Below are 25,974 nucleotides of genomic sequence, written 5' to 3'. Positions count from 1 at the left end.
CATGATATTCCCTTCTATTACTTGCTTTTAAAGGTACAAGCAAATAGGCAATGTATTTGTATAGGCATGTATTTAAAGCCAGTTTTCAGGCTTGCTTGGATTTTAAGTATTTGACCTTTAAGCATTAGTCTCTGTTATATTACATAGAATTTGACTCAACTTCTGCTTCTATTACTTACTAATAATATTATGACTTTGGGCAGATTCTCTTAGTCAGTTTCTATGTCTGTAAAATGAGCATTATAATTCCTACCTGCTGGATTGATGTTAGGATTAATCATAGATCCTGGCACTTAGTATATGTGCAGTCTGGTTATTTGTGATATTATATTATTAGGTTTAAGATACCAGTTACTTGAGGATTTTCAGGAAATTTTTCTCAAAAATGTGTATGTATGCTAATGCTTTAATTCTTAAAAATTTCCTCTAGTCTCAATCTCTTCAGTCTTCCATGTATATTCCTTTTTCAATTTGCCTTTGCCCTTAATATTTTGTAATTTGATACCTGTTTTTTGTTATATGAAGTCTGTGTTGTGTACCTCTAAAGCCAGATTTATCTGTATCTCCGCAACAAAACTTTTTCTTTTTCTTTTTTTTTTAAAGATTATATTTATTCATGAGAGACAGAGAGGCAGAGACATAGAGGGAGAAGCAGGCTTCTCGCAGGAAGCCCTATGTGTGATCCCTGGAGTATGGGATCACTCCCTGAGCTGAAGGCAGATGCTCAACCACTGAGCCACCCAGGCGTCCCAACAAAATTTTTTCTAATATCTCTTATGTAGTGTTTTACTGTTTACAGAGAACTTTTTACATCGTTATCTTATTTATTTATTTTTAAAGATTAAAAAAAAAGATTTTATTTATTTATTCATGAGAGACACAGAGAGAGAGAGAGAGAGAGGCAGACACAGGCAGAGGGAGAAGCAGGCTCTGTGCAGGGAGCCTGATGTGGGACTTGATCCTGGGTCTCCAGGATCACGCCCTGGGCTGAAGGCGGCACTAAGCCGCTGAGCCACCTGGGGCTGCCCTCCGTTATCTTATTTAATTATTTATATTCTATTTAGATCACATGTTATCTCTATTTTATGGGCAAAATTCAGCTAGATAGATAACAATACAGAGTAAAACTGTCTCAGTAGTAAAGATAAGATAAATACGCAGGTCTTCTGATGCCTAGTTTGGTATTCTTTTCACTAAATAACTGCACACTACTAAATGTTTTCTGAATTCCATTGTATTTACACAGTGCTGCTGTTAAGCCCGTGACATACATGGGAATGAGCAGTTAGTTCATTCCCTCTACCTAAAAATAGTAGTGTCTCATACCACACTTAATCAGTAAATTCATTCAACAAATACTTATTGAGTACTTATCATGTGCCGGGTATTTTGTATTTCCTACAATCTTTAGTATATTGCCAGATAGATAACAGGCAGTTGGTGATTTAAGGTTATTGAAAGTTTATTTTATTTTTTAAAGATTTTTTTAAAAAAGATTTTATTTTTTCATGAGAGACATAGAGAGAAAGAGGCAGAGACATAGGCAGAGAGAGAGAAGCAGGCTCCATGCAGGGAGCCATATGGGACTCAATTCCAGGACTCCAGGATCACACCCTGGGCTGAAGGCAGACACTCAACTGCTGAATATAGGCAGAGGGAGATATAGGCAGAGGGAGAAGCAGGCTCCATACAAGGAGCCTGATGTGGGACTTGATCCCGGGACTCCAGGATCACGCCCTGGGTGGAAGGCAGATGCCAAACCGCTGAGCCACCCAGGGATCCCCCAAAAGAGGTCTTCTTATGTAGCATGTGTATATGTATCACAAGATTAACCTCGGGGCGGGGGGGGAGGTGGAGTGAATGTGTGTGCGCACCCACATACATACTCTATGTATATTTATATACACACAAATTTGTGTGTGTGTGTGTGTGTATAGGTATATGTAAGCCCTTTATTAACTGGAAAAGTCCTTCATTCATCTTTGTCCTTATTACAATTTCTTAGGATGAAATAAAAATAGAGAAGCTTCATATATGATTTTTGGCATTTGATTAAGGGTTGTAGATCCCACTACAAAGATAAACAACATGAGTTCCTACCTTACAGAGCATTTGCTTCATTTTCATATGTGAACTGTTACATTTTTTTCAAGATGAACTCACAAAGTAGTTCCTCAAAGAGGATGCTTTACATTGTTGTTACTTCTTTATTATGTTTCTCATTCTAAAAAAAAAAATCTGTTTTCAGTGGAGGGAAATTATTTTCAGATAAGGGTGCATATTGTATATATCATTTAGACAGGAAAAATTTTTCATTGTCTTTGTTTGTTTCCTTATTATAAGGATTTTTAGGCTCATACTTTGGGCTTTTGATTTGACTCTAGTGGTGCTTTGTTTACTGCACACAGTACACAGCAAAACGTGCACTGATGTGTGGGGCTCATCTTTTCTACCAACCTTTGTTGTTTTTGTGCTTCACCCCCATTGTAGTCTGTTTCATTTTCCAGAAGCTGGCTCACACGCTTCCAGGGGCACTTAAGTATATGGAGTAAAGCTAGTGTTACATCTAAATTGAGAAACTAATGTTCTCAGCCCCTTCAGAAGACATGTTGAGTAATTAGGATTAATATCTAAAAGCTCCTCAGCAAAGTAAAGCCGACCTTACCCAGTGATTTTAGCATGAGAAATAACATTTCTAATTGGGCTGAGTGAAATAAGTCAATCGGAGAAGGACAAACAGTGTATGTTCTTATTCATTTGGGGAATATAAATAATAGTGAAAGGGAATATAAAGGAAGGGAAAAGAAATGTTGGGAAATATCAGGAAGGGAGACAGAACATAAAGACTCCTAACTCGGGGAAACGAACTAGGGGTGGTGGAAGGGGAGGAGGGCGGGTGTTGGAGGGGAATGGGTGACGGGCACTGAGGTGGACACTTGATGGGATGAGCACTGGGTGTTTTTCTGTATGTTGGTAAATTGAACACCAATAAAAATTAATTAAAAAACACACACACAAAAAAAACCATTTCTAATTGGTAAACTATAGCAGATAGGATTTTGGTTTTTACATCACAGTATTTAATTTTTTATTTTTAAAACATAATTTGGCCATTTTTTTCTTGAATCTATCAGTAACACATCTCTAAAAGAGTAACTGGGAAGTGGTGTGCTGTTGGTAGGTAAAGAGGCAACTTGCACTCTTTAAGTTCATTTGTTCTCCTATGAAAGTTAAGATATTCTCATTTGTTTACCCCCCCCCCCCCAAGGCAAATTACTAAACTTAAAGAATTTGGAAGAAAGAGATAAATCAACAATTCATCCTTCTTTTGCTGCCATCGCCTCCACTCAAGTGAAAGTATTTTTCTTTTCTTTCCACATGTTGCAGATTAGAAACAATGACTAAAACTAAACTCTGGTTAGACAGACTGACGATAGAGAGGTTATTAGAGCATAATATAATGAATTTACATGATAATAGGATTTACTTTGCTATCAATCAATAATCTACTTGTTTTTGGACTTTTTTACTTCCTAAGCTTGTGGCTTAGTTGTTTCTGTGTTTTTAGTTTCTTTCATATTTAGTGTGTAAAACAATTGGGGATTTCCTAATTTGGGGCACTTAATTAGCTTAAAGTTGAAAAATCCTTTAAAATGATTCATTAGAAATATGGCTGTTGTCAGCTATAATTTTGAGCATATGGTAAAATATTTGACATTTTTAAAGAATGTATACTTTTCTGGAATCCAAAGTTGTGTTATAAAATAAATATTTCATTTAAAGTTTTGTTTATGGTTCAGTTTTTAAAGTCTTTCACTATTAGGCTGTCACTCCGAGGCAGGGATTCTGATACAGACTCAAAGTTTGAGAACCACCACTCTAAGGCTTTGTATGTGGTAGCTTCATACCACCTTGACTGAAAATGACCTCCTTCTACTCAGCTTTTATTTTGAGTTATAAATTAAAACATTCCTTTTTTTCCTTTACTGAGATTAAATGAATATTTGCTTGTTAGGATCTTTAATTTGGGGAAATTGTTGATTTTTTTTTCTTGATGTGACTTAGACTACTTTCAGGGTTTTGTTTTGTTTTGTTTTTTGTTTTTGCAGCATTTGATGGTTAGAAGAAAGGGAAAATCCCTTTGCAATATTTCTGTTTTCAGGCTAGCACATGCCTAATTTTAGATTAAGTGAAGAGATCATATATTTTTAAATTAAAATCAGTCATATTTTTAAAACAGTGTGAGTTACTATTTTGGTTACCTATTGTGCAAATACCATTTTTAAAGAGTCTGACCATTAGGGTATATGTGACTGTTATAAATTCATTTTTAACAGAAAATAGGAATGAATAATTTGAAAATAACTACTCTTGCAGGCACCCTTCTTCTGTGATACCTAGAAAGGGTTTTTGTTTGTTTGTTTTATTTAAATGCATTTAAGCCCTTGAAAATATATGTCTTCACGTTATACTTTCTGGTATTATTTTGAATAGTACCCCCTAAAAGTGCTTTTGAACTGACTCACATAAGATAATCAGGTCAATCTTTTGGCAACTCTTTGATGTAAGATTTAGATTATATAAACTAATTTTGAATACTGAAACTAATTCAGTTTATTGTTGATTTGGTTACTATAGATTTATCTGTTTTGTCTTAAACCACATCCACTAGCCATGTGCCACGTTTCTCTCAATGAGCTCATGTTCTGATGGGCATATCCTGTATTTGTTAGTGATAGGTGTCCCTGATTAATATTATTAAATTATATACCAGTTTACCTTGACTGATTTTTGTGCTATTACTAAAATCTAGTTTTAAGTGAATTCATTTTACATTTGATTATTCTTTGAATTTCAGGATGGTGAGGAAGAAGAAAATGAGAAAGGTATGTTTGATGCCAAGTAGATTTTAAAAATTGCTGACATTTAGAAAAATAGTAAATTATGTGAAAATAAAACATTCTTATTTGAAATCTTATTTTTGAAATGAATTTTATTTTCAAATTTATCAATTTAGTGAATTAAGTTAGCATCTTGATTTTGTTTTTCAATTGGTTTTAATTTTCTTTTTAACATTTAAGATATGTTCTAACTTAATGGTACATATCAGTTACTGTAGTGGACATTGCCATATTTTTTTTAACCCAATTTTAATTTTATGTTTTAAAATAACTTCTAGCATACGGTAAGTTGATAATGTCCTTACGACTGGCACTGCAGTAACTCATACGTGCTTATTGGAATCCTAGAGTGTGACGAATACTTAATTGTACAACCATTCCTAAAAATGGGTGACCAGGAGACTGACTTTTTGTTTGCTGCATAGAGAAACTTTCATACAGCCTTCCGACAGTTTTCATAGTTTAGGAGAACTGTCTCATTCAATACAATTACAGGGACATCAGTAGTAATGCATTGATCAGTACGAGGTTATGGAAGAGTTCTTTAATGGAAGTCAAAGGATCCTCCTTTGGACTAGAAAGGACATGGAACAGGGTACTAAGCAAGGCAGAATAAAAAACCCAAAAACGATGATGAAGTAAAGCTACTGACTGCAAATCTCACATGCCCGAAGCCTTTCCATTTTGGGGGAATGCAAGACATCTTTGAAAATGGTAATTGCCGGACTGACTGGACAGGACGAAGACTGGAAATAGCCAATTTCCTGAACGTTATGGAGTAGGCCTTCTTTGGAACCTTCTGTAGCAGTTTTCCATACAATTCTGGACTACCCAAGAATTGAATAAGAAGAGTGAAAAAGATGAGGCCCTGAAAAACTTTGAAGACTGATTGATATCCTCAGACTGTGACCTTTCAAGACGTCACCATGGGAGTTCTGAAGGTCACAAGGGTTAAACCCAAGATGATTCGAACATTGAATAACAAATCTGCACATTTGTCACTATCTCGTGGAGGGAAAAAAATCTTCCATATGCCATTAACTTACAACCACAAACGAAGAGCTGGTATCCTCAGGATGGAACCATTTCCTCACTTTTGTTGTTTGGTATTTGTATGTAGAGATCATTTTTTTCCATGAAGAATAAGTGATCCTGGGTAAAGGATTGTTTATGTTAGTTAATACCCTTGTGTTTTTTTTTTCCCCTAACCTTCCATCAGTGCTAATAACTGGCTTTATATTTTCTAGGTCCTATTCTAGCTTATGAATATGAAATTGTTTAAACTTCTTGTTTTGCCATATTTATTCCTGTTAAATCCTCTTAGATATAGCAGGTTCTGGTGATGGTACACAAGAAGTATCTAAACCTCTTCCTTCAGAAGGGAACCTAGCTGAGGCTGATCACACAGCTCATGAAGAGATGGAAGCTAATGCGCCTGTGAAAGAAGCTGAGGATGACAACATCTCGGTCACAATCCAGGCTGAAGATGCCATCACTCTGGATTTTGATGGTGATGACCTCCTAGAAACAGGTAAAAATGTGAAAATTACAGATTCTGAAGCAAGTAAGCCAAAAGATGGGCAGGACGCCATTGCACAGAGCCCGGAGAAGGAAAGCAAGGATTATGAGATGAATGCGAACCATAAAGATGGTAAGAAGGAAGACTGCGTGAAGGGTGATCCTGTCGAGAAGGAAGCCAGAGAAAGTTCTAAGAAAGCAGAATCTGGAGACAAAGAAAAGGATACTTTGAAGAAAGGGCCCTCGTCTACTGGGGCCTCTGGTCAAGCAAAGAGGTTTGTTTTTCTATGTCAGTTCTTTACGATACTGAATTCCAGCATTCAATAAGATCACTCTACATTAAGGGGGTGGCTTCAAGACCATGTACAGTAATTAGTACTTATGATCCTGCCTATAATATTTTTGACCGTCATAAGTTACTTTTAAAAAAATTTCAAGATCTTCGTAATATGCAGTGTGTCCTACTGATTGCATTGTCGAATTGTCAGCATATATTTGGTTTTTTTTGTTGTTTTTTGTTTTTTTTTTCAAATTGACAATTTTTTTGTGTTTTATTTTTAAAAATCCTTGTGATGATGGTTAATGAACAACTATCAGTCCTAAGAACACAAAATGAAGTCAAGTCCCAGTCCTGAAATCTGGAGAAGATGGCCATATATCCACTGAATAGAATTGTCAGAAAATCTAGATCTTCAGGCATCTTGGGGAAAATCAGTGCAAGAATCCTAAGGGAATCATTTGTTCAAATAACCTAATCTAGGCCTTTGGAATTGTTAACTTGTACAAATAGTACTAGTTGGAAATACAGTCAATGTCAAGCTGTTCGGTTTTTGTTTTGTTTTGTTTTGTTTTTGTTTTCAATTTTCTTCTGGTGATTTGCCTCTTTAGCTCTTCAAAGGAATCTAAAGACAGCAAGACATCATCCAAAGATGACAAAGGTAATGGATTTTTTCGTATTTGTTTCAGTGGTAAATTGCATATTTTCATTAAAGAGTAAAAATTGCTTGGGGTTTCCTTTGATCTTTAGTCATTAAAAATGACCATACAAAAAATTTTGGGTGGGCCTTTGTGTAAATTATTGAGTTATACAGATTTCTGCAACACTCGGTGTGATAAAAGCATAACACTTTAATCTGTAAACTGGTATGAGTATGCTAAAAGTATGTGTATTTCACATTGTGTTCTAAGCAACTATTATATGTTAATACAATACATACATTTTCTTACATTATAATTTTAGAAGTATTTTATCTTTAATTGTAGTCACTTGTAACCTTTACACGCTAGCACGACTTTTTCCCTGTAGGAAATGTACTGTAAATAATATTTGCCTATATTTGTGGAGTTTAGTATTTAAAAGAAAATCAGTCTCTAACATGTTTTTTTTTAGTTGTTTAAACAAGGGCATACTTCTATTAACATAGTTTACAGAATTTTGATTCTTGAAGATTTACTTCTTTTTTTTTAAGATTTACTTCTTAATTTGACTTGTTTTAGATTGATCAGAGTCTTGTGTAGGAAATTAGTTTTATTTTAAATTCTTGTAGCATAAAGATGCAATATATGTTATTGGGATGTCTGGTTATCTCATGGCTGTGCACTATAATCTCCTCTTGTACATATGCCATCTACTTGAAAAACATTTATTGTTTTCTAAAAAAGCATTTTAAGGGAAAAATAATACCGTTGAGGTACTGTGAAGTCCTAAATGCCTCTATAGTGAATGTTAATCTGTTTTATGGTTAATTTAATGTATTTTGTTGGTATGTTTTCATAGTTGGAAATTTTAGTGATTGATTTACTAATTTATACAATTCATTGCAATACTTAGATCCCTTACAGTTTTGGTTAATGGACAAAATATAATAACTTTATTAAATGTTACCCTTTAAATTTAGAAGCTTAGTGGTCTTGATTAAATGGTAACTTTTTTCTATTAACTAAAAAGGTTTTTTTTTTTTTTTCTGTAAGAGAAGTACCTGGGCCTAGATGTTACTGGTAACATAAAAAAGATATATGTACTTTTTATTAGCATTTCATAAAATAAAGTCGATCTCTTGATAAATGCATTTTTTAAGAGTAGAAATGCAGCAACCACTAATATTTAAAATGTTTGAGTCAGGTATGTGTTGTCTCCTCATAAGTCGACATTGACAGTAATTTTTCAACTAAAACTTGTGGCATGTTCTATTCTAGAGCATTGAAATTTTTAACCCCTTCTACATAGAATAACCTGCAGTTACAAAAATTGTTACTTTTAATTATTACATACTATTTTTCTTAAAGTGGGTAACAATTATTTTCCAAGTAAAATCGAATGAATGCAAGCTCCCCTTTTATAACAGCATGTTTGAGGAAAAGCACTAGGAGGGTGACTGTGTATGAAACCATAATTTGTGTACGGAAGTAGTATAAAAATAATCATATAATTTTATATTTATCTGTTCTAAAGGATTTCGAGTTTTCTGGTTTTATTCTTATAATTCATTTTAGAAGATTGTTTTATTATATCCAGAGTTATTTAGCTGCATATAATTTCTTTTTTATTCTTTCTCTACTAGAAAATGGAGATGAGCTGTTGGTTAGTCTTTGTTATTAAAAGTTCAAATTCTTGGAAATAGTTTATCCCTTGTTTGGACTGTTCCCTCTTGCCCTCCCAGTTTCTCAGAATCTAAAGCCCAGAACAGATGTGGGTAATTAAGCAGTCTGTATATTTCTTGATGACTGCTTTCTGGTTGTTTGTATTCAGTGCAGTGGTAGGGTATAAATGATTAAACTTAACAGTGAAAGTCCAAGACCTGTTGTTGATGTTTTACCCATTTTGATTTTAAACTTATGCAGTAAGAAGGTAGTACACAGATGTTCAGACTTCTTTCCTCACTAGCTATATTGTCTGTTGTGTTTGTTTCAATAATAGCAAATTCATAGGATTTTGATACAGCAAGGCTGTACTATCATAACTAAATGAAAAGAGGATTTGTAATTTTGAAAGAATATGGACTTAAAAATTTCGTTAAAAAATAAAATTTCCAATCAAGACACTAAAATGTCTGATATTAAATCTATTCTAGGAAGTACAAGTAGTGCTAGTGGTAGCAGTGGAAGCTCAACTAAAAATATCTGGGTTAGTGGACTTTCTTCTAATACCAAAGCTGCTGACTTGAAGAACCTCTTTGGCAAATATGGAAAGGTATACTGTTTTTACTTTTATCTATCTTTCTAGTATCTCCATTTGAAATGGGGATTATGTGTAAAATAATATTATATAAAACCTTCCAATGTCTTGTTTTTCATTAGGACTGGTATAGGCATAATTGTTGAGTTCTGTGGTGATGGTGAGTTTCATCATATAATCTCACCCTGAGCCCTGGGGATCGTTGTATTAAAAGCTTCTGTTTTGAGGGATGCCTGGGTGGCTTGGTGCTTGAATGTCTGCCTTTGGCTCTGGTCATGATCCTGGAGTTCTGGGATCGAGTTCCACATCAAGTTCCCCTCAGGGAGTCTGCTTCTCCCTCTGCCTAAGTCTCTGCCTCTCTCCTTGTTTCTCATGAAAAATAAATAAAATCTTAAAAAATTAAAGCTCCTATTTTGAGCCCATTTCAGCCAAGGACTGAGTTTTGTTTATCACATTCATCATGGTATTTCCAGAAACTAGTATCTGAGACTGATTTGGTTGTTTGGAAAATATAGGTAGGCTAATATTAGATAATGGGTTATAGAATTTAGGAGTGCGTGGAAACTCATGTCCCTGTCATACAGATTCTAGTACAGTAGTGGAGAAAAATGTAAAACTGGTAAAAAGATACTTAATCAGAAGTTGTGGTATGTGCTATGATGGGATGAGTTGCTAAGAGCAAAAAGGGGAGGGCTTACTATAGTTGGTTCATCAGGAAGGTTTCCCTGGTGAATAAGGGGAAGACCTAATAGGAAAGTAGTCAATAATTAAATGAGTTAAATACTCAATTAGTAATTGTTGAGTTGTACTATGGTTGATCTGTATCCCTTAGGCACTCACTACTTTTCTATTTTCTATTTTCTGTTTTCATTATACATCATATGTAATGTACTTCAGTGTAAGTTATTTGATACCAGGGAATTTTTCTGCTGTACTTTGTGTGCACCCAGTAGGCTTTGAAATATTTATTAAATTAATGACCAATAGTGGTAAATAATGATTAATGAATGTTACAAAAATCTATCCTGTTCATCTTAGGAGTCTTTTTTCCTTCTAATAGAGTTATCTGAGTGTTAAGGATTCTGGTAGGGGTCAGATACAGAACACTGAGAATTATAGTCACATGATCAGCCTTGGAAATTTATTGTTAGAAATCCAAAACCAATATTTTAATGCTGGCATTTCCTAGGACTAAAACTATATAGGGACACCATGCACTTTATAATAAGACCTTGGACTTGATTAAAAATCAAGTTGCTGTTGGGGCAAATCTGCCTTTCCCAGAATTGAGATAAAAGGTGATAGGTTCCAGCCATTCACACCACACAGCCTCCTAAATTCCCTGTTGACCTCTTCATGGCATTATGTATGTCTTTCTCTTTGTTCAGCACTAGATTGTTCTCTCACATTTTTACTCACCCATCCCTTTTAACTCTTTTATAGAATTGAAATTGTCACTTTGATATTGGTATAAATTTTAAAAGCACAGAACGGAAAGTGTCTCTTTAGAGTGTATTTTTATAAGCTGTGTTAAAGATTGATTTATTTGTAGATGATTCTTTTTTCATTTTTCGAAATTTCTTGTTACTTATCAAAAATTGTTAATACTCATTTAGAAACTTTCTAGAAAGTTACCTTTTTTCCTTTTAAGAAATTCAGGATGGAAAAAAAAAATTCAGGATGAGCTTATGATAGAGGAAGTTTGGCCCAAATCTAACTGAGAATATCATTTCTTAGCTTTCATTAATTGTACAATTATTTCTTTAATGTGACTAACTGTGTTTTGGCTATATATTTGAAAAAATAAATAAAAAAAAACTAAAAGTAGGTTAAATTGCTTTCTTGGCATTTTAAATTGTTCCCCTGAGTAATTACTAAGTACTTGTAAGCAAAGTAGATAGTAATCACAAGAATATGAAACAGTAATATATATCCTAAATTTATCCTTTATCATGAATTTCTATATCCTAAATAATATCTTTATTTGAATAGCCTTAGTTCTGAAGTTTGATCTATTCAGAAATGTATGTGATTGTAAAGTTGTAAAACCACGTAAAGTATTATCTTATGTTATAGGTTCTGAGTGCAAAGGTGGTTACAAATGCTCGAAGTCCTGGGGCAAAGTGCTATGGCATTGTAACTATGTCTTCAAGCACAGAGGTGTCCAGATGCATTGCACATCTTCATCGCACTGAGCTGCATGGACAGCTGATTTCTGTTGAAAAAGTAAGCTTGCCTAAATGATATATAAGAGGGAGGTTACTTTGAGGGCCAGTAATGCTCAATTTAAAGGTGTTATACCAGTAGACAGTAGAATTTGGTATAATTTTGAAGTAACTGTTTTTTTTTTATTTTTTTATTTCCATGTTTTCCAAAGTTTCTCCCAGCAACATACTTTTTATGATCATAAATGTAACATACTGGTTCTTGTTCTGCTTAAACCTTTCAGGTTAAAGGTGATCCTTCTAAGAAAGAACTGAAGAAGGAAAATGACGAAAAGAGTAGTTCAAGAAGTTCTGGAGACAAAAAAAATATGAGTGATAGAAGTAGCAAGTAAGGATTTATTTTTTTGATTAGCACGTAGACTTTTTTTGAAAATTGATGAAGTCATTCTCATTGTGTTGTTTTCTTGGGTGGTATGGTCAGGACACAAGCCTCTGTCAAAAAAGAAGAGAAAAGGTTATCTGAGAAGTGTGAAAAGAAAGAAGGCAAGGAGATTAAGAAAATAGAAGGTAAAGACGAGAAGAATGATAATGGATCAAGTGGCCAAACTTCAGAATCGATTAAAAAAAGTGAAGAAAAGAAGCGAATAAGTATGCTATGTATCTTTCTTATCCCTTTCTAATGCTTTCTATAACTTCATTTTTACAGTGGAAGGAAAAACCTGAGATTGCAGTGCAGATAAATATTTAAACTTCATTGTTAAATGTCACTGTGGTAGAAAGAGAAGTTCAGTAGCAGTAGCACTAGTTGTCTTCTTCCCCTCTACTCTTGGGATGCAAATGTGTTCTTCCAGCTAAGTCCCTTTACTGGAAAACTTGGGCTGGTTGAAGATGGTCATTGATTTGTAGCTGCGTAATTGAGTTGGGATCTTTTGGTATCACAGAAAATATTTATGTTTGTGGATTGAGCTATGTTTAAAAACTATGTGTAATTCAGTTCTCACAGAATAGGTGTTTTTATTTCATGCGCTAGTTTGTGAATATCTGACTATCTAAGAATTCATAATTTTTACATTATATTGATTGTCTTTTTTAACGAAATTTTTTAGGCATTTGTTTATGTACTTTTTTGCCCCCTCTTAGGTTCTAAGAGTCCAGGACATATGGTAATACTAGACCAAACTAAAGGAGATCATTGTAGGCCATCAAGAAGAGGAAGATATGAGAAAGTAAGTCTCTGGGAAGGATGCTGTATACTATTCTACCTGTTTTCCAAAAGAAAATAATTCAGTTTTGCTTACTTCTGTGCTTGAAAATCTAAGAAAAATGGAATGAATGTCATTACTTACTTAAGCTTTTTAAATGACCAGTTGAACTTGAAAACCAAAACCCCATATTATTATTTATTTTCTAGTCCTTATAAATTTTTTTTTCTGTAGATTCATGGAAGAAGCAAGGAAAAGGAGAGAGCTAGCCTAGATAAAAAAAGAGACAAAGACTATAGAAGGAAAGACATCTTGCCTTTTGAAAAGATGAAGGAACAAAGACTAAGAGAGCATTTAGTTCGCTTTGAAAGATTGCGACGAGCGATGGAACTGCGAAGGTAGGAAAAGAGTCTATTTTCTACCTGTCTTTAACTATGGGTACATCTTTAACACTAGTAACAAACACAGAGTTCAGGAAATTGTATTTGCACAGAAAGCTATTGGCCACTTTGATGAAGTGCAGTAAAACAAAATGATTTCTTAAGTTTGCATAGCATTTTATGATTTACAAAGTACCTTTCCATCTGTTATCTCTGTCTCAATTCTGTAAGATTAGGTGTGCCCAGTATGTAATTGAAAACAGTGGAGGCCCAGAGAGGCTAAATGACTCTTCCAATGCCACCTGGCAAATGAGTGGCAGAGTCGGGACTCAGACCCAAGTCTTCTGACTCCAAGTCCAATGCTCTTTCCTCTACTCCAAAGCTGCCGCCATGAAAAACATGACTTTAAAGGAAAAAATGATATTGAGATAAGATAGTCTCAGTGGAAGCTACAGTGTTCAAGTAGCATGTTGGCATGTTAGGAAAAATTCATCGTACTTTGGATTAGAGCCTGAATGAAGGAAGAATTGCCTTGTGAACCTTATTGTGTTCAGGCTCTATCTCAAAGCAAGCATTCTCTTTAAAACAGAGGACAAAGCCAAACAATTCTATTTTTAGTGGCAATCTCTCAACAATTGACTATGAATGCCAGTTTGCTTTCATATGTTTTGTGATGAAAATGTTTTGAAACATAAATTTCTGCATATTAACCTATCTCACTGAGAGGGCTTTTATTGTGGGATTTCATCTATTTATTCACAGGAATGTTAGGAACAACCAGACATTTTTGACAACTTAAATAGTACTGTGATTGCCACACACCTTATTAAAAGGAAATAGTCTTTGCCTTACTCAGGACCCATTTTCTTTTTCTTCCTTTTTTTTTTTTTTTCAATGAAGTCCTAATATGCTGAGATTCCTATTTATAGGACAAGTCAGGAGGAGAGAGACTGGGAGCTACTAGAGCAGTGATTCTCAGGTCTATCAGACTAGCATCCCTTTTTATATTGGAAAAAAGTCTCAGCATCCTCTTTAATCTGCTGAAATGTAATTGATGCATAATAGGCCTACAAATGCATAATATGCCTATATAAATAATTTCCAAAAAACCAATATAATGCCTTAACTCTAATATAAAGAAGAAATAAAAGTAAATTATAATGAAGCATATATTCCAGATACGAATATTTAGGTACGGCTCTCTAGAAGACCTAATGAAGTAGTCAGATGTTTACAACCCTCTTTAGACTCAATGAAAATGTGACAGCTACAAATGCAGACCGATATTGGTGTGTCATTTTGGTAAGTCAAATACCAGGAGTGGTGTTGACACTATGACGTGATTTCTGAAATGGTGGACAGCTCTTGGTGAAGGTCTTAAAGTATCGCTTTTCCTCTAATTTACATGGACTTGCATTTCTGGAAATTTTAATGTATATAAAACCATGCCAAAGCAAACCAACCAACCTAGTATTTATTAAAAACGAGTTGAGTTCTAGGGTCCAGTTTTGTTAAGGTTATTTTGTTTTGTTTTGTTTCAGTAACATGAATGTCCATTATGGCATTTGAAAGGTCTGATGAGCGTTGGACAGTTTTTTGTTGTACAGAACTATCTTGATTATTCTTTGCATCATAAGATATTTAGAATCCCTGGTCCCCACTCACTAAATGCTGCTAACAGCCCCCATAGTTGTTGCAAAAATTTTAAATGCCCTTCAGATTTGCATGGGAGCAGCATTGAGCCACTGAGAACCCCTGGGCTGCTAGAGGAAGACACTGATAGACCGAGTACACAGAGGGCCTTAGATTGAGGGTGTGTCAATGATATGATTAAAAGTCCCAAAACACGAACTTTATTCAGTTCAGCATACATTTGAACTGCCTCCTGACTCAAAAGAAGTGTGGGCCAGTGAACACCAAAAAAGCCTTTAAAGAAGGCAACATTTTATCATATATAGCATTTGCTATAATTCCTGTTGATGGGGATGATCCCAAGTCCTCAAAATAAGGTGTACCTTGTGTCAGGAGCTAGACCATATACCCAATAGTGGAAATTTTCATCCCCAAAGCAGTACAAGTTGTAGTTTTGTAAATTCATGTATGTAGAGTATCTCCTTTTTAAAATGTTGATTCACTAATGGGCTATTATTATAGTGGGATTTTTATTTAAACAGGAATATCCTCTAAGAGGCAAATACTCTATAAAATTCAGCTGCTCAGTTGACAGCCTTTAATAAATAAGTGACAGTGTTGGAGTCTGTTTAAAGTTTTATTTTGAGTTCTCTTTCCAGTTACATTAAAACTTAGGTTGAGTCAAAGTTTAAAATTGCCAACCTCGAGGAAAAATTCAAACTCAAAAGCTATTCTCTTTCACACAGTGCTAGCATAATTTAAGTATTTCTAAATACTGATTTTTGTTAGACGAAGAGAGATTGCAGAAAGAGAGCGTCGAGAGCGAGAACGCATTAGAATAATTCGTGAACGGGAAGAACGGGAACGCTTACAGAGAGAGAGAGAGCGCCTAGAAATTGAAAGGCAAAAACTAGAGAGAGAGAGAATGGAACGCGAACGCTTGGAAAGGGAACGCATTCGTATTGAACAGGTGCAGTCAGAAAATCTTTTCATCTTAAATAACTGACCTTTTTCAAACCCTGTGATTTTTGCCCTAAAATTTGCTTTACTTGTTGTAAAGCTTCTAGAGTTCAGCTAATGAGCATTTATATAGTGTCCCTGAAAGATAACAATCACTTAGGTGCTAGTTCAGAATACATTTAGTAATGACTTTGTTCTAGCCAATTGGTAATAACTCAAGCTCTGCAATATCATGGCAGCCTAATAGTCTGAGCATAGGACTATGAGTCCAGAGTAGTTGTAATCCAGGCTCTGTCACTATCCCAGTCTCAGCAAATAATAACTTATTTCCTTACATATTAGAGTGGGAATGATTTCCCAAGGCTGGAAGGAAATAATGCCTCTCTTTGCAGAATTGCATCCAGGGTTTTAAGGCACTTGGTTTCCAAACGTATTAAGAACTTGATCTGCAATTCTCTTTAGGTTTTTGTTTCCATTGAATAATGAAACGAAAATCTGACCTTCCCAATTACCTACCAACTTCCACCACCCAATTTCTGTTATTTTTAATGTTGTAGAACAATAGCTGTAGCCTAGATTACTGATTTCTGAGGTCAATTTTGTTTATGTATTTGTCCCAGGTATGTGTTTTGCCCGGTGCTTGCCTATGGTGGTTTCTTAATGACAGGGTGAAAACAAGGTTGCGCATGTACTTACCTTATGTTTTCATTTTGCATTGGTTGGTTCTTCCTTCTGTGTTGTCTGAAGGAACGTCGCAAGGAAGCCGAACGTATTGCTCGAGAACGAGAGGAACTGAGAAGGCAACAGCAGCAGCTTCGTTATGAACAAGAGAAAAGGAATTCTTTGAAACGTCCACGTGATGTAGATCATAGGTAGTTGCCTGCTTTCTTTTTTAACAGTTACACTTGCTATCCTATGCCTTTGGAACTAAGACTGATAGAGGATTAGCAAGTACAGGCAGCCATCCCTGGAATAAAAAGTCATGATCCTTAGGGATGGGAGTGGATCCAGTGCATTGTCAAACAGGAAGAGTCTGCTCTTTTTCCCTTTCCCTTCCTAATGCTAAATGTTTTTCCATTATGATTGGAAATACATCATCATAGTATATTTTAGTGATGGTTCTCAAACTCAGACCCATGTTGAAAATTCTTACAGGGTAGTGCAGATAAACTTGGAAGTTACAAACTTGGAAAGATTGTGTTGTGTGTTTGTGTTCATGCTGCTTAATAGATTTCCAAATACACTCATTTAATTTTCTTAATATAAGTTGTATGAGATTTAATTGATTGTGTTGAGAATAATGAAAAGAATAAAATGTGCTCGGTACTTACCTAGCTAACCTTTCTGAACTTAGGTGTAACCGAAAAAGTTGTGTACTGTGATTAGAATTTTGTTATAAAATAGTATCTGTCTTTTCCATTTATGAATTTTAGAACAGGCCATTTTTCAAGTTTTCTCTCCTGTGAAATTCCTCTAATGCTATATGACTTTATGTAATCTGGTAATTAAGTCTTTGCTAGTTTGTTATTGTAACTGAATGTTTTGTGTCTTGAGTTTATTAGCCCTCTGTATCCACAGTTCCTAGCATGTGGTATGTATAACTCCAAGTAAGTGTTGTTGGATTATTATAAAACTAATTTATATAAATGAGCAAATATTTCTCTTCAAGGCGAGATGATCCTTACTGGAGCGAGAATAAAAAGTTGTCTCTAGATACAGATGCACGATTCAGCCATGGATCTGACTATTCTCGCCAGCAAAACAGATTTAATGACTTTGATCACCGAGAGAGGGGCAGGTTTCCTGAGAGTTCAACAGTACAGTCTTCATCTTTTGAAAGGTAGATAACCTTGAAAGTTGTTGTATTTGGTACATGAGCCTTGCTAATAATAAGTTCGGTTTTCTATTAAAATCTTAATTGTTGTAGGTCAGATCTGAGTGTTCAGAATGAATCCTGTTTGATTTTTGTTTTTATTAATGTCAGTGTGATTCAGTATTCACAATTAGTTTGGGGCGCCTTGCTGGCTCCGTCAGTAGAGCATGCAACTCTTAATCTTGGGGTCATGAGTTTGAGCCCTATGTCGGGTATAGAGATTACTTAAATAAATAAACTTTGAAAAAAAATTAGTAGGCAACCATAACAAGGTTAAGTAGATTGACTTTTATCTTCTTAGCTTTGTTTAAAACTAGGTGGGAGGGATCCCTGGGTGGCGCAGCGGTTTGGCGCCTGCCTTTGGCCCAGGGCGCGATCCTGGAGACCTAGGATCGAATCCCACATCAGGCTCCCGGTGCATGGAGCCTGCTTCTCCCTCCGCCTGTGTCTCTGCCTCTCTCTCTCTCTCTCTGTGACTATCATAAAAAAAAAAATAAAAAAAAAAAATAAAAAAAAACTAGGTGGGAATATTATTAGCTTTGGATGTGTCTTAACTGTTGAGAGCTATTGAGACTACCAATGTGAGTGTTTGGTGTAATTCTTCCCAGATGCTAAACAACAACCATCATGCCAGTCATTTAGCTCAGTTCAAAAGAATATTAAGTTATTATAATCAGAACTGGTTTTTTTTGGTGGCTTTGCCTTAAGTTGATTTTTAAAGAAACTGTGATTTTTGTAAGTTACGCAAATAAAATTAAGAAGAATAAGGCCAAGTAAGTACTTCTCAGGACCTGTGTTCTTTCTTTTGGATAATCAATAGGCGAGAACGTTTTGTTGGTCAAAGTGAAGGGAAAAAAACACGTCCTACTGCAAGAAGAGAAGATCCAGGTTTTGAAAGGTATCCCAAAAATTTCAGTGACTCCAGAAGAAATGAGCCTCCACCACCACGAAATGAACTTAGAGAAACCGACAGGCGAGAAGTCCGGGGAGAACGAGACGAGAGGAGAACTGTGATCATCCACGACAGGCCTGATATCACTCACCCCCGACATCCTCGAGAAGCAGGGCCCAATCCATCCAGACCAACCACCTGGAAAAGTGACGGTGGCATGTCCACCGACAAACGGGAAACAAGGTATCTCTGTAGTGGCTGGTGGCATATAGCATATTTGGGTTTCAGAAAACAAAGGCGTAACAGAGTTTTGATTGGAGATGTCTTTGGGTTTTGTTTAACAGGGTTGAAAGGCCGGAACGATCGGGGAGGGAAGTATCAGGACACAGTGTAAGAGGCGCTCCCCCTGGTAATCGCAGTAATGCTTCAGGCTACGGAAACCGAGAGGGAGACAGGGGTGTGATCACAGACCGAGGAAGCGGAACACAGGTAAGTGCTGAAGGGTTTATCATCGCCTCTTCAGGAATAAAGTCAGAGGATATACTATTATGATGTGGCTGAGATTGGTTAGAGGAGAATGATTGGGAGACAGGTTCTTAGAAAAGATCTTAATATTTTTCATATTTTACTGTCAACAATTGAACATTCAATTTGAACATTAATAGTCCAAAGAAGGAAAATACCAGCCCAGAAATTCTTAAGCCCTTTTAAGTAAAACTCCTGCTGAAATTTGAGCATTGTTAAATTTTGTAGATGAGCCTTGCTAGCAGTGAAGGTTTTATTTCTCTTTATGAAATTGAGGCTTTCAGACTAGGTGGGAAATCTTTGGCCTCTACTTGTGTTTCTCTTTTGCTTTTTCCTTCTTCTTTTTTTTTTTTTTTTTTTTTTTTTTAATACTCTAGTTCATTAGGTAGCTTAGAGTGTAGAACTGAGATAAACTTTTTGTCTCTTTTTTGTTCTTTTAAATCTAAAGGTAGATGAGTGGAATATCTTACATATTTAAATTGCTTTTTATTTTTGTGACACTTCATTGACTTGAATATTTTGTAAGTTAATGAACCTGGCCAGAAGGAAGTATCTTCATCTCTTAGCAACTCCGATGAACCAAGACCTTTTTTACCTAACCTGAAAGCATTCTGTTGGTGAAATACAGTTATGTTAGTTGACAGCACAAATACAATATCTTCTTAAATTATATACAAAAAAGAATTCTGAAGTGTGTTTGTGTGGGTGTGTGTCCATCCGTCCATCTTCCAGCCTGATTATACTCTAATGCTACGTCTGTGTCTGAATACCTATTAGATTTTGTAGCAGTATTTTTTTATTGGAAAATGTTTTTGATCCCTTGGCATCCTAGTAGCTAATACTGCTACTCCTTTTCCATTTCATCCAGAGTATTCATGAAACAGATTTGGGCTTGATGGCATAAGCTTTCATGTTTCTAATAAGTTAGGAATGTTCAGTAGATTAGTTAGTTCATTGAGCTCTTTACCCTTACCCTGAACAGAACTTTTAAGACAGGGTTTGTAATCCAGACATTCTGCCCTTTTTAGAATAAAACGTAGGGCAGTCTCAAAGACTAGCCCTGCATTCTGATATCTGTTTAGAAAAGGAATCCTGAGGAGGAGATTCTGTTCCTCCCTTGAAAATTCTGTTTTTTCCTAATATAGAGTACCTTCAGCTTTATTTTCTGTAGACTGTCATAATTTCTACTCTGCTTTCCTTGGGTCCTTAGTTCTATGGCTTTTGTTTCCTTGTGTTTTTCATAGTCATGTATGTAAGACCTTGTAAGAGTCACAGCAGTAATGAGCATGGTTTGAAATAAGACGACAGCTCCCGTGTCTGTGTGCTATTTGCTTGTTGATCCTACACCCCACCCTGATTCGTCTTAGAGTTTTGACCCCTCACTGTGCCTTGTTACACACCTATTACTCAAGGGTTAAAAAGTACATGCGTCCTGAAAGGTATGGAAATAGAAGTTACATTGCCCCCATATCCTACTCTGAAGCCAAGCAGCTTCTCAATATAAAATAGGTGGAACCCTTTGCATGTGCCCTGGTATTATTCACCTTCTTTTCTTCTCAAACATCTTTTTTTTTTTTTTTTTTAAGATTTTATTTATTTATTTATTCATGAGAGACACACAGAGAGGGGCAGAGACACAGGCAAAGGGAGAAGCAGGCTCCCTGCAGGGAGCCCGATGTGGGACTCCATCCTGGGACTCTGGAATCACGCTCTGAGTCAAAGGCATATGCTCAACCGAGCCACCCAGGCGTCCCTCAAACATTTTATTGATTTGTTTCTGACACTAAGAGAATACCAGCGTACGTAAATTGGCATGAGGCTGCAGATGTCATGACTTTTTTTATACCATGTGATTCTTTAGCACTACCCTGAAGAACGACATGTGGTTGAACGCCATGGACGGGACACAAGTGGACCAAGGAAAGAATGGCATGGTCCACCTTCTCAAGGTCCTGGCTATCATGATGCAAGGCGAATGGGTGATGGCCGGACAGGAGCAGGCATGATAACCCAACATGCGAGGTAAGTAGTTACTCACTTAAGACTTCTCCGCCAGCAAACATCCAAACCTTCATCCTTTCCTATTAAAGGGCAGTATAGGAAAATGAGAGAAATTTTGAGAAATTTTACCATAGCTAGTAACAACCCCAGCTCTGCCCACACATATCCCCATATTAGATCAAAATCTCCTGGAGATTATATTCAGGGCAGCTGAGGTTGATTTATTAGTTTATGTTCTTCATCGTAAGTTCATTGAGTGGCATTCGCCATATGGATTGATTGAGCTACAAGTTCGTGCGTACGTCAGAATCCAGTAGATAATGAACACTAACTTCATGTCGGAACCATCATCTTGTTCACTACCTGGGACTCCTAACTAAAAGTCCTAGAAAGGAAAAGGAGACTGAAAGGATGTTCTACTCCCTTTTCAAAGAGCTCTAGTGAAACTTTTAGATATTTAACTAACCCAAAGCGTGTTCACATTCTCAGAGGCGAGCTTTATTTTTCTCTGTGCACCAACATGCATTGTGGCCGCTCAGCTGGCAAGTCTTTGGCCTCTCTCTCTTCCAAGCCCATCTGTCTTTCCCAGTCCCCTGTCTTAGAAGAGGGGATATGGCTCACTGATCCAACTTACTACTGTTCTGTGGTCGCTTCTGTCAGACTTGAGTGAGTGTTTATCTGTGCCTGCACAGCCTCGTCCCTCATTCTGTCTCTGATCTCAAAGGTTACCAATACCTTTTTCTAGATACATCTATAGTCCTTTATTTTCTGAGCCCTCAGTCTCCTTGGCAGTTAAGCACTATTACTCACTGTTGCTTTTCTTTTTTGGGGGAATGCTCTAATGTTTTCTAATGTATCATACTTTCTGCCCTTCTGATGGCCTTTGCTGGCTCCTTCAGATGGTTGAACTTCATACACTGCTCTTGATATTTAGCTCTGTTTTGTGATCTTTATGTAAATGCTTTGCTGTCTCCATAAATTCCGGGTCACAGGCAGACTCATTCCTCTCCTGTTTCAGACCTTCATGACCATGTGTTGCCTCCAGCTTGTTGGAATTTGCCAGTGCCACTATGCACCTTGTTCTCCCAAACTGGGCTTCATCTTTATCTTGCTCCATTCCTAGCATATATTTCTAAATGTGGTTCTGTATTCTTAAAAAAATTGTGAATAAGCTATGCCTTCTTCCTCATTTCAGCTTCTCAAATTAGTCTTTTATCTTATCTGTTACTTAAACTTTATAAATTTAACTATTAGAACTGTTTTGTTATATCATTATTTGCTCCAAAGCTATATGAGCCGCCTCTCCGGGTCATCTAACCTGGGTTCCTCAGCCAGGCATTCGAACCTTTATGTAATCTGGTCTTATTCTACTTAAACTGTTTCACTGTGGGTTTTTATCTCTCAAATTGGTCATAGGGTCTTTTGATTGGTCTTTTTTCCCTGTGTCACTCATTAGTACCTGTTGTGTTGCCATTAAACATATAAAAAAATCTACCCCCCTCCAAAAGAAATCTCCGAATATTTTTGTGACGATGTCCTCTAGCTCAGAGTTTCAACAAGTTTCTAATCGACTCCCATGCTGCTGATCTGAGGATCACGCTCTGAGAGCCACTGCTCCAAGCCATTCCTGTGCATACCAATAATTGGCTCACTCTGAGGCAGAGACTTTGAAGTGAGAGTACCCAAGTTTAGATCCTTGTTCCACCATTTATTTGCCATGATCTTGGGCGAGTTATTTCACCTCTAGATGGTAATGGTACATACCTCACAGGACTGTTGAAAAGAGTTAAGTTATTTAATATGGGTAAAGTATAAAGAACAGTGCCTGGTAAATGATTAGCACTATATAGTTATTAGCTGTAATTTATTCTTGTTCTTGACGATTTTTTCTTTTAAACCTTTTTCAGTAATGCATCCCCAATTAATAGAATTGTACAAATCAGTGGCAATTCCATGCCAAGAGGAAGTGGCTCCGGATTTAAGCCATTTAAGGGTGGACCTCCACGACGATTCTGAAAATTAGCTCTCTGCCATGGTTTCAAGATAATTTATTGAAATCTCCTGTAAACTTTACTTGACTACTTATGAAGAGGACCTCTGACTTGCTTGAGAGTTCTGTCAGACTTTTCTTTTTTTCTCTTTTTTTAAAATTTAACATGATTGCTTTTCTCAATTTTGGAGAAGATGTTTAAATAGTTCCGTTGTAACTTTTAATAGTTTTGTGTATCATTCAACTTTTTTTCTTGCAGCACCGAGACACATTTGAAAAGATGGAATCAAAACCATTTTGTTTAAATCTGTGTGAATATAAAGAGTAGTTTGCAGCTGTGTGGTAGTAGTTTCATTTGCAGCATTAGCTCTGTGGTGTCAGGCTCTAGAGTTACTTCTTGTCACCAAGCGTTTTCAGCCTCCATTTTGAAGGCTGTCTAAGCTTAAAAAAGTCTGCTGTCTAATTTTTAGAGAATAAGATTGTTCCTTGCATTTCTGAGTATTATGTAACCTATTTTTGCAGAAGGTACTGTTACATTAAGTGCATCTGTGTATCCTGGTTTAAAAAAAATGTACTCTTTTTTGAAATAAACCTTCATATTCTGTATAGTTGCTAAAGCGTTGAGAACCTTTTTAATTGTAAAATGAGAGCCAATTTTCAGGTTAGTGTAGCAGCACACTCGTGTGGATTTGCATGGTATGAAACCAAATAGATTAATGAAACCTTGGCCATGAGGTTTGTATCACTGAAGTTTTTAGACTGAGTTGTGCAGGTAAGTGCACTTTTAGGTAATCTGCACTGTTTGGTGGATAAATTCCATCTCTGGGAATTGTGTGGGTACTAATGTTTCCATGTTCCCAACTATGTTGAGAACTGGAAAAAACCCAGGTTCTAGCTTGGTGAATCAGTTGGGTCTTGTAAATACTTGTATGTGGGAAGGCATTGTTGTCTCTTTGTGAAAATAAAAATCCACGCCTGGAAGTGTATGTGTCTTTGTTTCCAGCTCTTTAAGTGTTAGTCTTCCGGCCCTTTCTGGAGTTACACCCAAAGTAATTGACTTGGTCTAGAGCTATAAAGGCATTCTTTGGGTCTGTGTCCCTAGGAAATAAATCTCACTTTGATTCTTCATCTAGGTAGCTGGGTAGCACACCCTGGTGAAGTGTTGGAGAGTTAACCACTAATCTTACTTTAAAATTTTTTTAAAGGCATCTTTTCTAGGAAAGCCCTTTGAGGTTAAATTCTCAATACTACCTCTTAAGCCTCCCATATTCCTTCATATAATTCAGTGATGAATAATCCAAATGGTCTTGATTCTTGGATAATTCAACAGTGTGGAGGCTTGTATAAAGGGAAAGATGGGAATAAGGGATTGCTCTGAGGTCACCTTTGAATTTGAGAAGTAGCCTTTGTAAAAGCTCTTGTAAATGTCTGCAGGTGGATCTGGTTGTGTTTGTGAGATGACTCAGACTTATCAGTGGTGTGGGCAGCCACAGTACCCTGGTCTCTGGCCTTTTGGGGAACTGGCACTTCTGTATTGCTCTGGATTTCATAACCTGTTTGTCTCTTCTCCTTCTTCTTCTTCTTCTTTTTTTTTTTTTTTAAAGATTTTATTTATTTGGATCTTTCTTTTTTTTTTTTTTTTAAAGGATTTTATTTATTTATTCATGACGGAGAGAGAAAGAGGCAGGAACACAGGCAGAGAGAGAAGCAGGCTCCATGCAGGGAGCCTGATGTGGGACTCGATCCCAGGTCTCCAGAATCAGGCCCTGGGTTGAATGTGATGCCAAACCGCTGGGCCACCGGGGCTGCCCCTTTTTGTCTCTTCTTAACACCATAACTATTTCAGTAAAGATTGCTGGTTAAATAGAGAAATGAACTGGTACAACCGCTGACCAGACAAAATTGGAGGTCTACCTTGGTGAGCTAGGCCAGTAGTTCTCAAGCCAGGGCCTACTGGACATTCATGGCTGGGGCCTAAGCATATTTTCCCCAAAAGTTCCCCCAGAGGAATCCTGTGTGCAGGTGGCATTGAGAATCATTGATTAAGACAGAGTAGGTAAAACTGAATGCTCTTTGAAGAGCAAGCACCTGGTGATTTTATGGGTAATAGGTTTTTTCCTCATCACTGCTCAAACATGTTATTTCAGTTTTAGAAACCCCATCTTTTGCCAGTGGGGGATGAAATGCTCTGATTAATGTGATTTTCTAGTTAACTGATAATTAATAACTTCATATAGTTGAACCACTCAGGGATGGACAAAGGGGGACTTCTGCACCAACTTTTGGAATTTGTGTCCAGAGCTTTCAGAACTGTCTTGGTTAGGCTGTGAAATCTTACTATTATTAATATTATACATTACAGTAATTTTTTTTTCATTCTGTTAACTAGACAGTCACCTCTGAGGAGGGCATAAAAAAATTTTAGCCGGATGCCAACATTAAGAGAATATTTTGGAGTCTGGTTCTGACTTTACTAGCTTGTAATTTAATCCTTTTGGACTCTTAATTTCTTTATCCATAGATTTATCACCTTTTTGATCCCTACTGTTCAATTTCTGTTATAATAAAAATTCAAAATGTAGGCAGCTCTGGAGGTGCCTAGGTGGCTCAGTAGGATTAAGTCGGATTAAGAATCAAGAACTCTTGATTTTGGCTCAGGTCATGATCTCAGGGTTTTGAGGTGGAGCATCACATTGGGCTCTGCACTCAGTGGGGAGTCTGCTTCTTTCCCTCTCCCTCTGCCCCTTTTGACACTTGTGC

General features: G+C 36.4%; 1 protein-coding gene across 2 annotated transcripts in view; it reads left to right on the top strand.

Annotated features, from left to right (window-relative positions):
* The window catches only part of SLTM (SAFB like transcription modulator), a 44,653-nt gene extending 20,458 nt beyond the window's left edge, over window positions 1-24,195 (top strand). Inside the window, exons 6-21 of one of the 2 annotated variants that reach the window (XM_026000008.2) lie at window positions 4,859-4,886; window positions 6,280-6,694; window positions 7,308-7,357; window positions 9,491-9,609; window positions 11,671-11,820; window positions 12,044-12,147; window positions 12,241-12,407; window positions 12,900-12,985; window positions 13,196-13,359; window positions 15,763-15,943; window positions 16,681-16,805; window positions 17,603-17,773; window positions 18,627-18,941; window positions 19,043-19,187; window positions 21,085-21,245; window positions 23,132-24,195. In XM_026000008.2, coding sequence (XP_025855793.1) covers window positions 4,859-4,886; window positions 6,280-6,694; window positions 7,308-7,357; window positions 9,491-9,609; window positions 11,671-11,820; window positions 12,044-12,147; window positions 12,241-12,407; window positions 12,900-12,985; window positions 13,196-13,359; window positions 15,763-15,943; window positions 16,681-16,805; window positions 17,603-17,773; window positions 18,627-18,941; window positions 19,043-19,187; window positions 21,085-21,245; window positions 23,132-23,240 — 2,490 coding nt within the window. In that variant the 3' untranslated portion in view covers window positions 23,241-24,195. Of the gene's footprint in view, window positions 1-4,858; window positions 4,887-6,225; window positions 6,695-7,307; window positions 7,358-9,490; window positions 9,610-11,670; window positions 11,821-12,043; window positions 12,148-12,240; window positions 12,408-12,899; window positions 12,986-13,195; window positions 13,360-15,762; window positions 15,944-16,680; window positions 16,806-17,602; window positions 17,774-18,626; window positions 18,942-19,042; window positions 19,188-21,084; window positions 21,246-23,131 lie in introns of both variants that reach the window. The other variant, XM_025999938.2, reaches the window with a different exon arrangement.
* Window positions 24,196-25,974: the final 1,779 nt, after the last annotated feature.

Source organism: Vulpes vulpes, chromosome 15, assembly GCF_048418805.1.
Source record: "Vulpes vulpes isolate BD-2025 chromosome 15, VulVul3, whole genome shotgun sequence".
Classification (NCBI taxonomy): domain Eukaryota; kingdom Metazoa; phylum Chordata; class Mammalia; order Carnivora; family Canidae; genus Vulpes; species Vulpes vulpes.
Note: the sequence above shows the minus strand (reverse complement) of the source record. Positions and strands in the feature narration are given on the sequence as shown.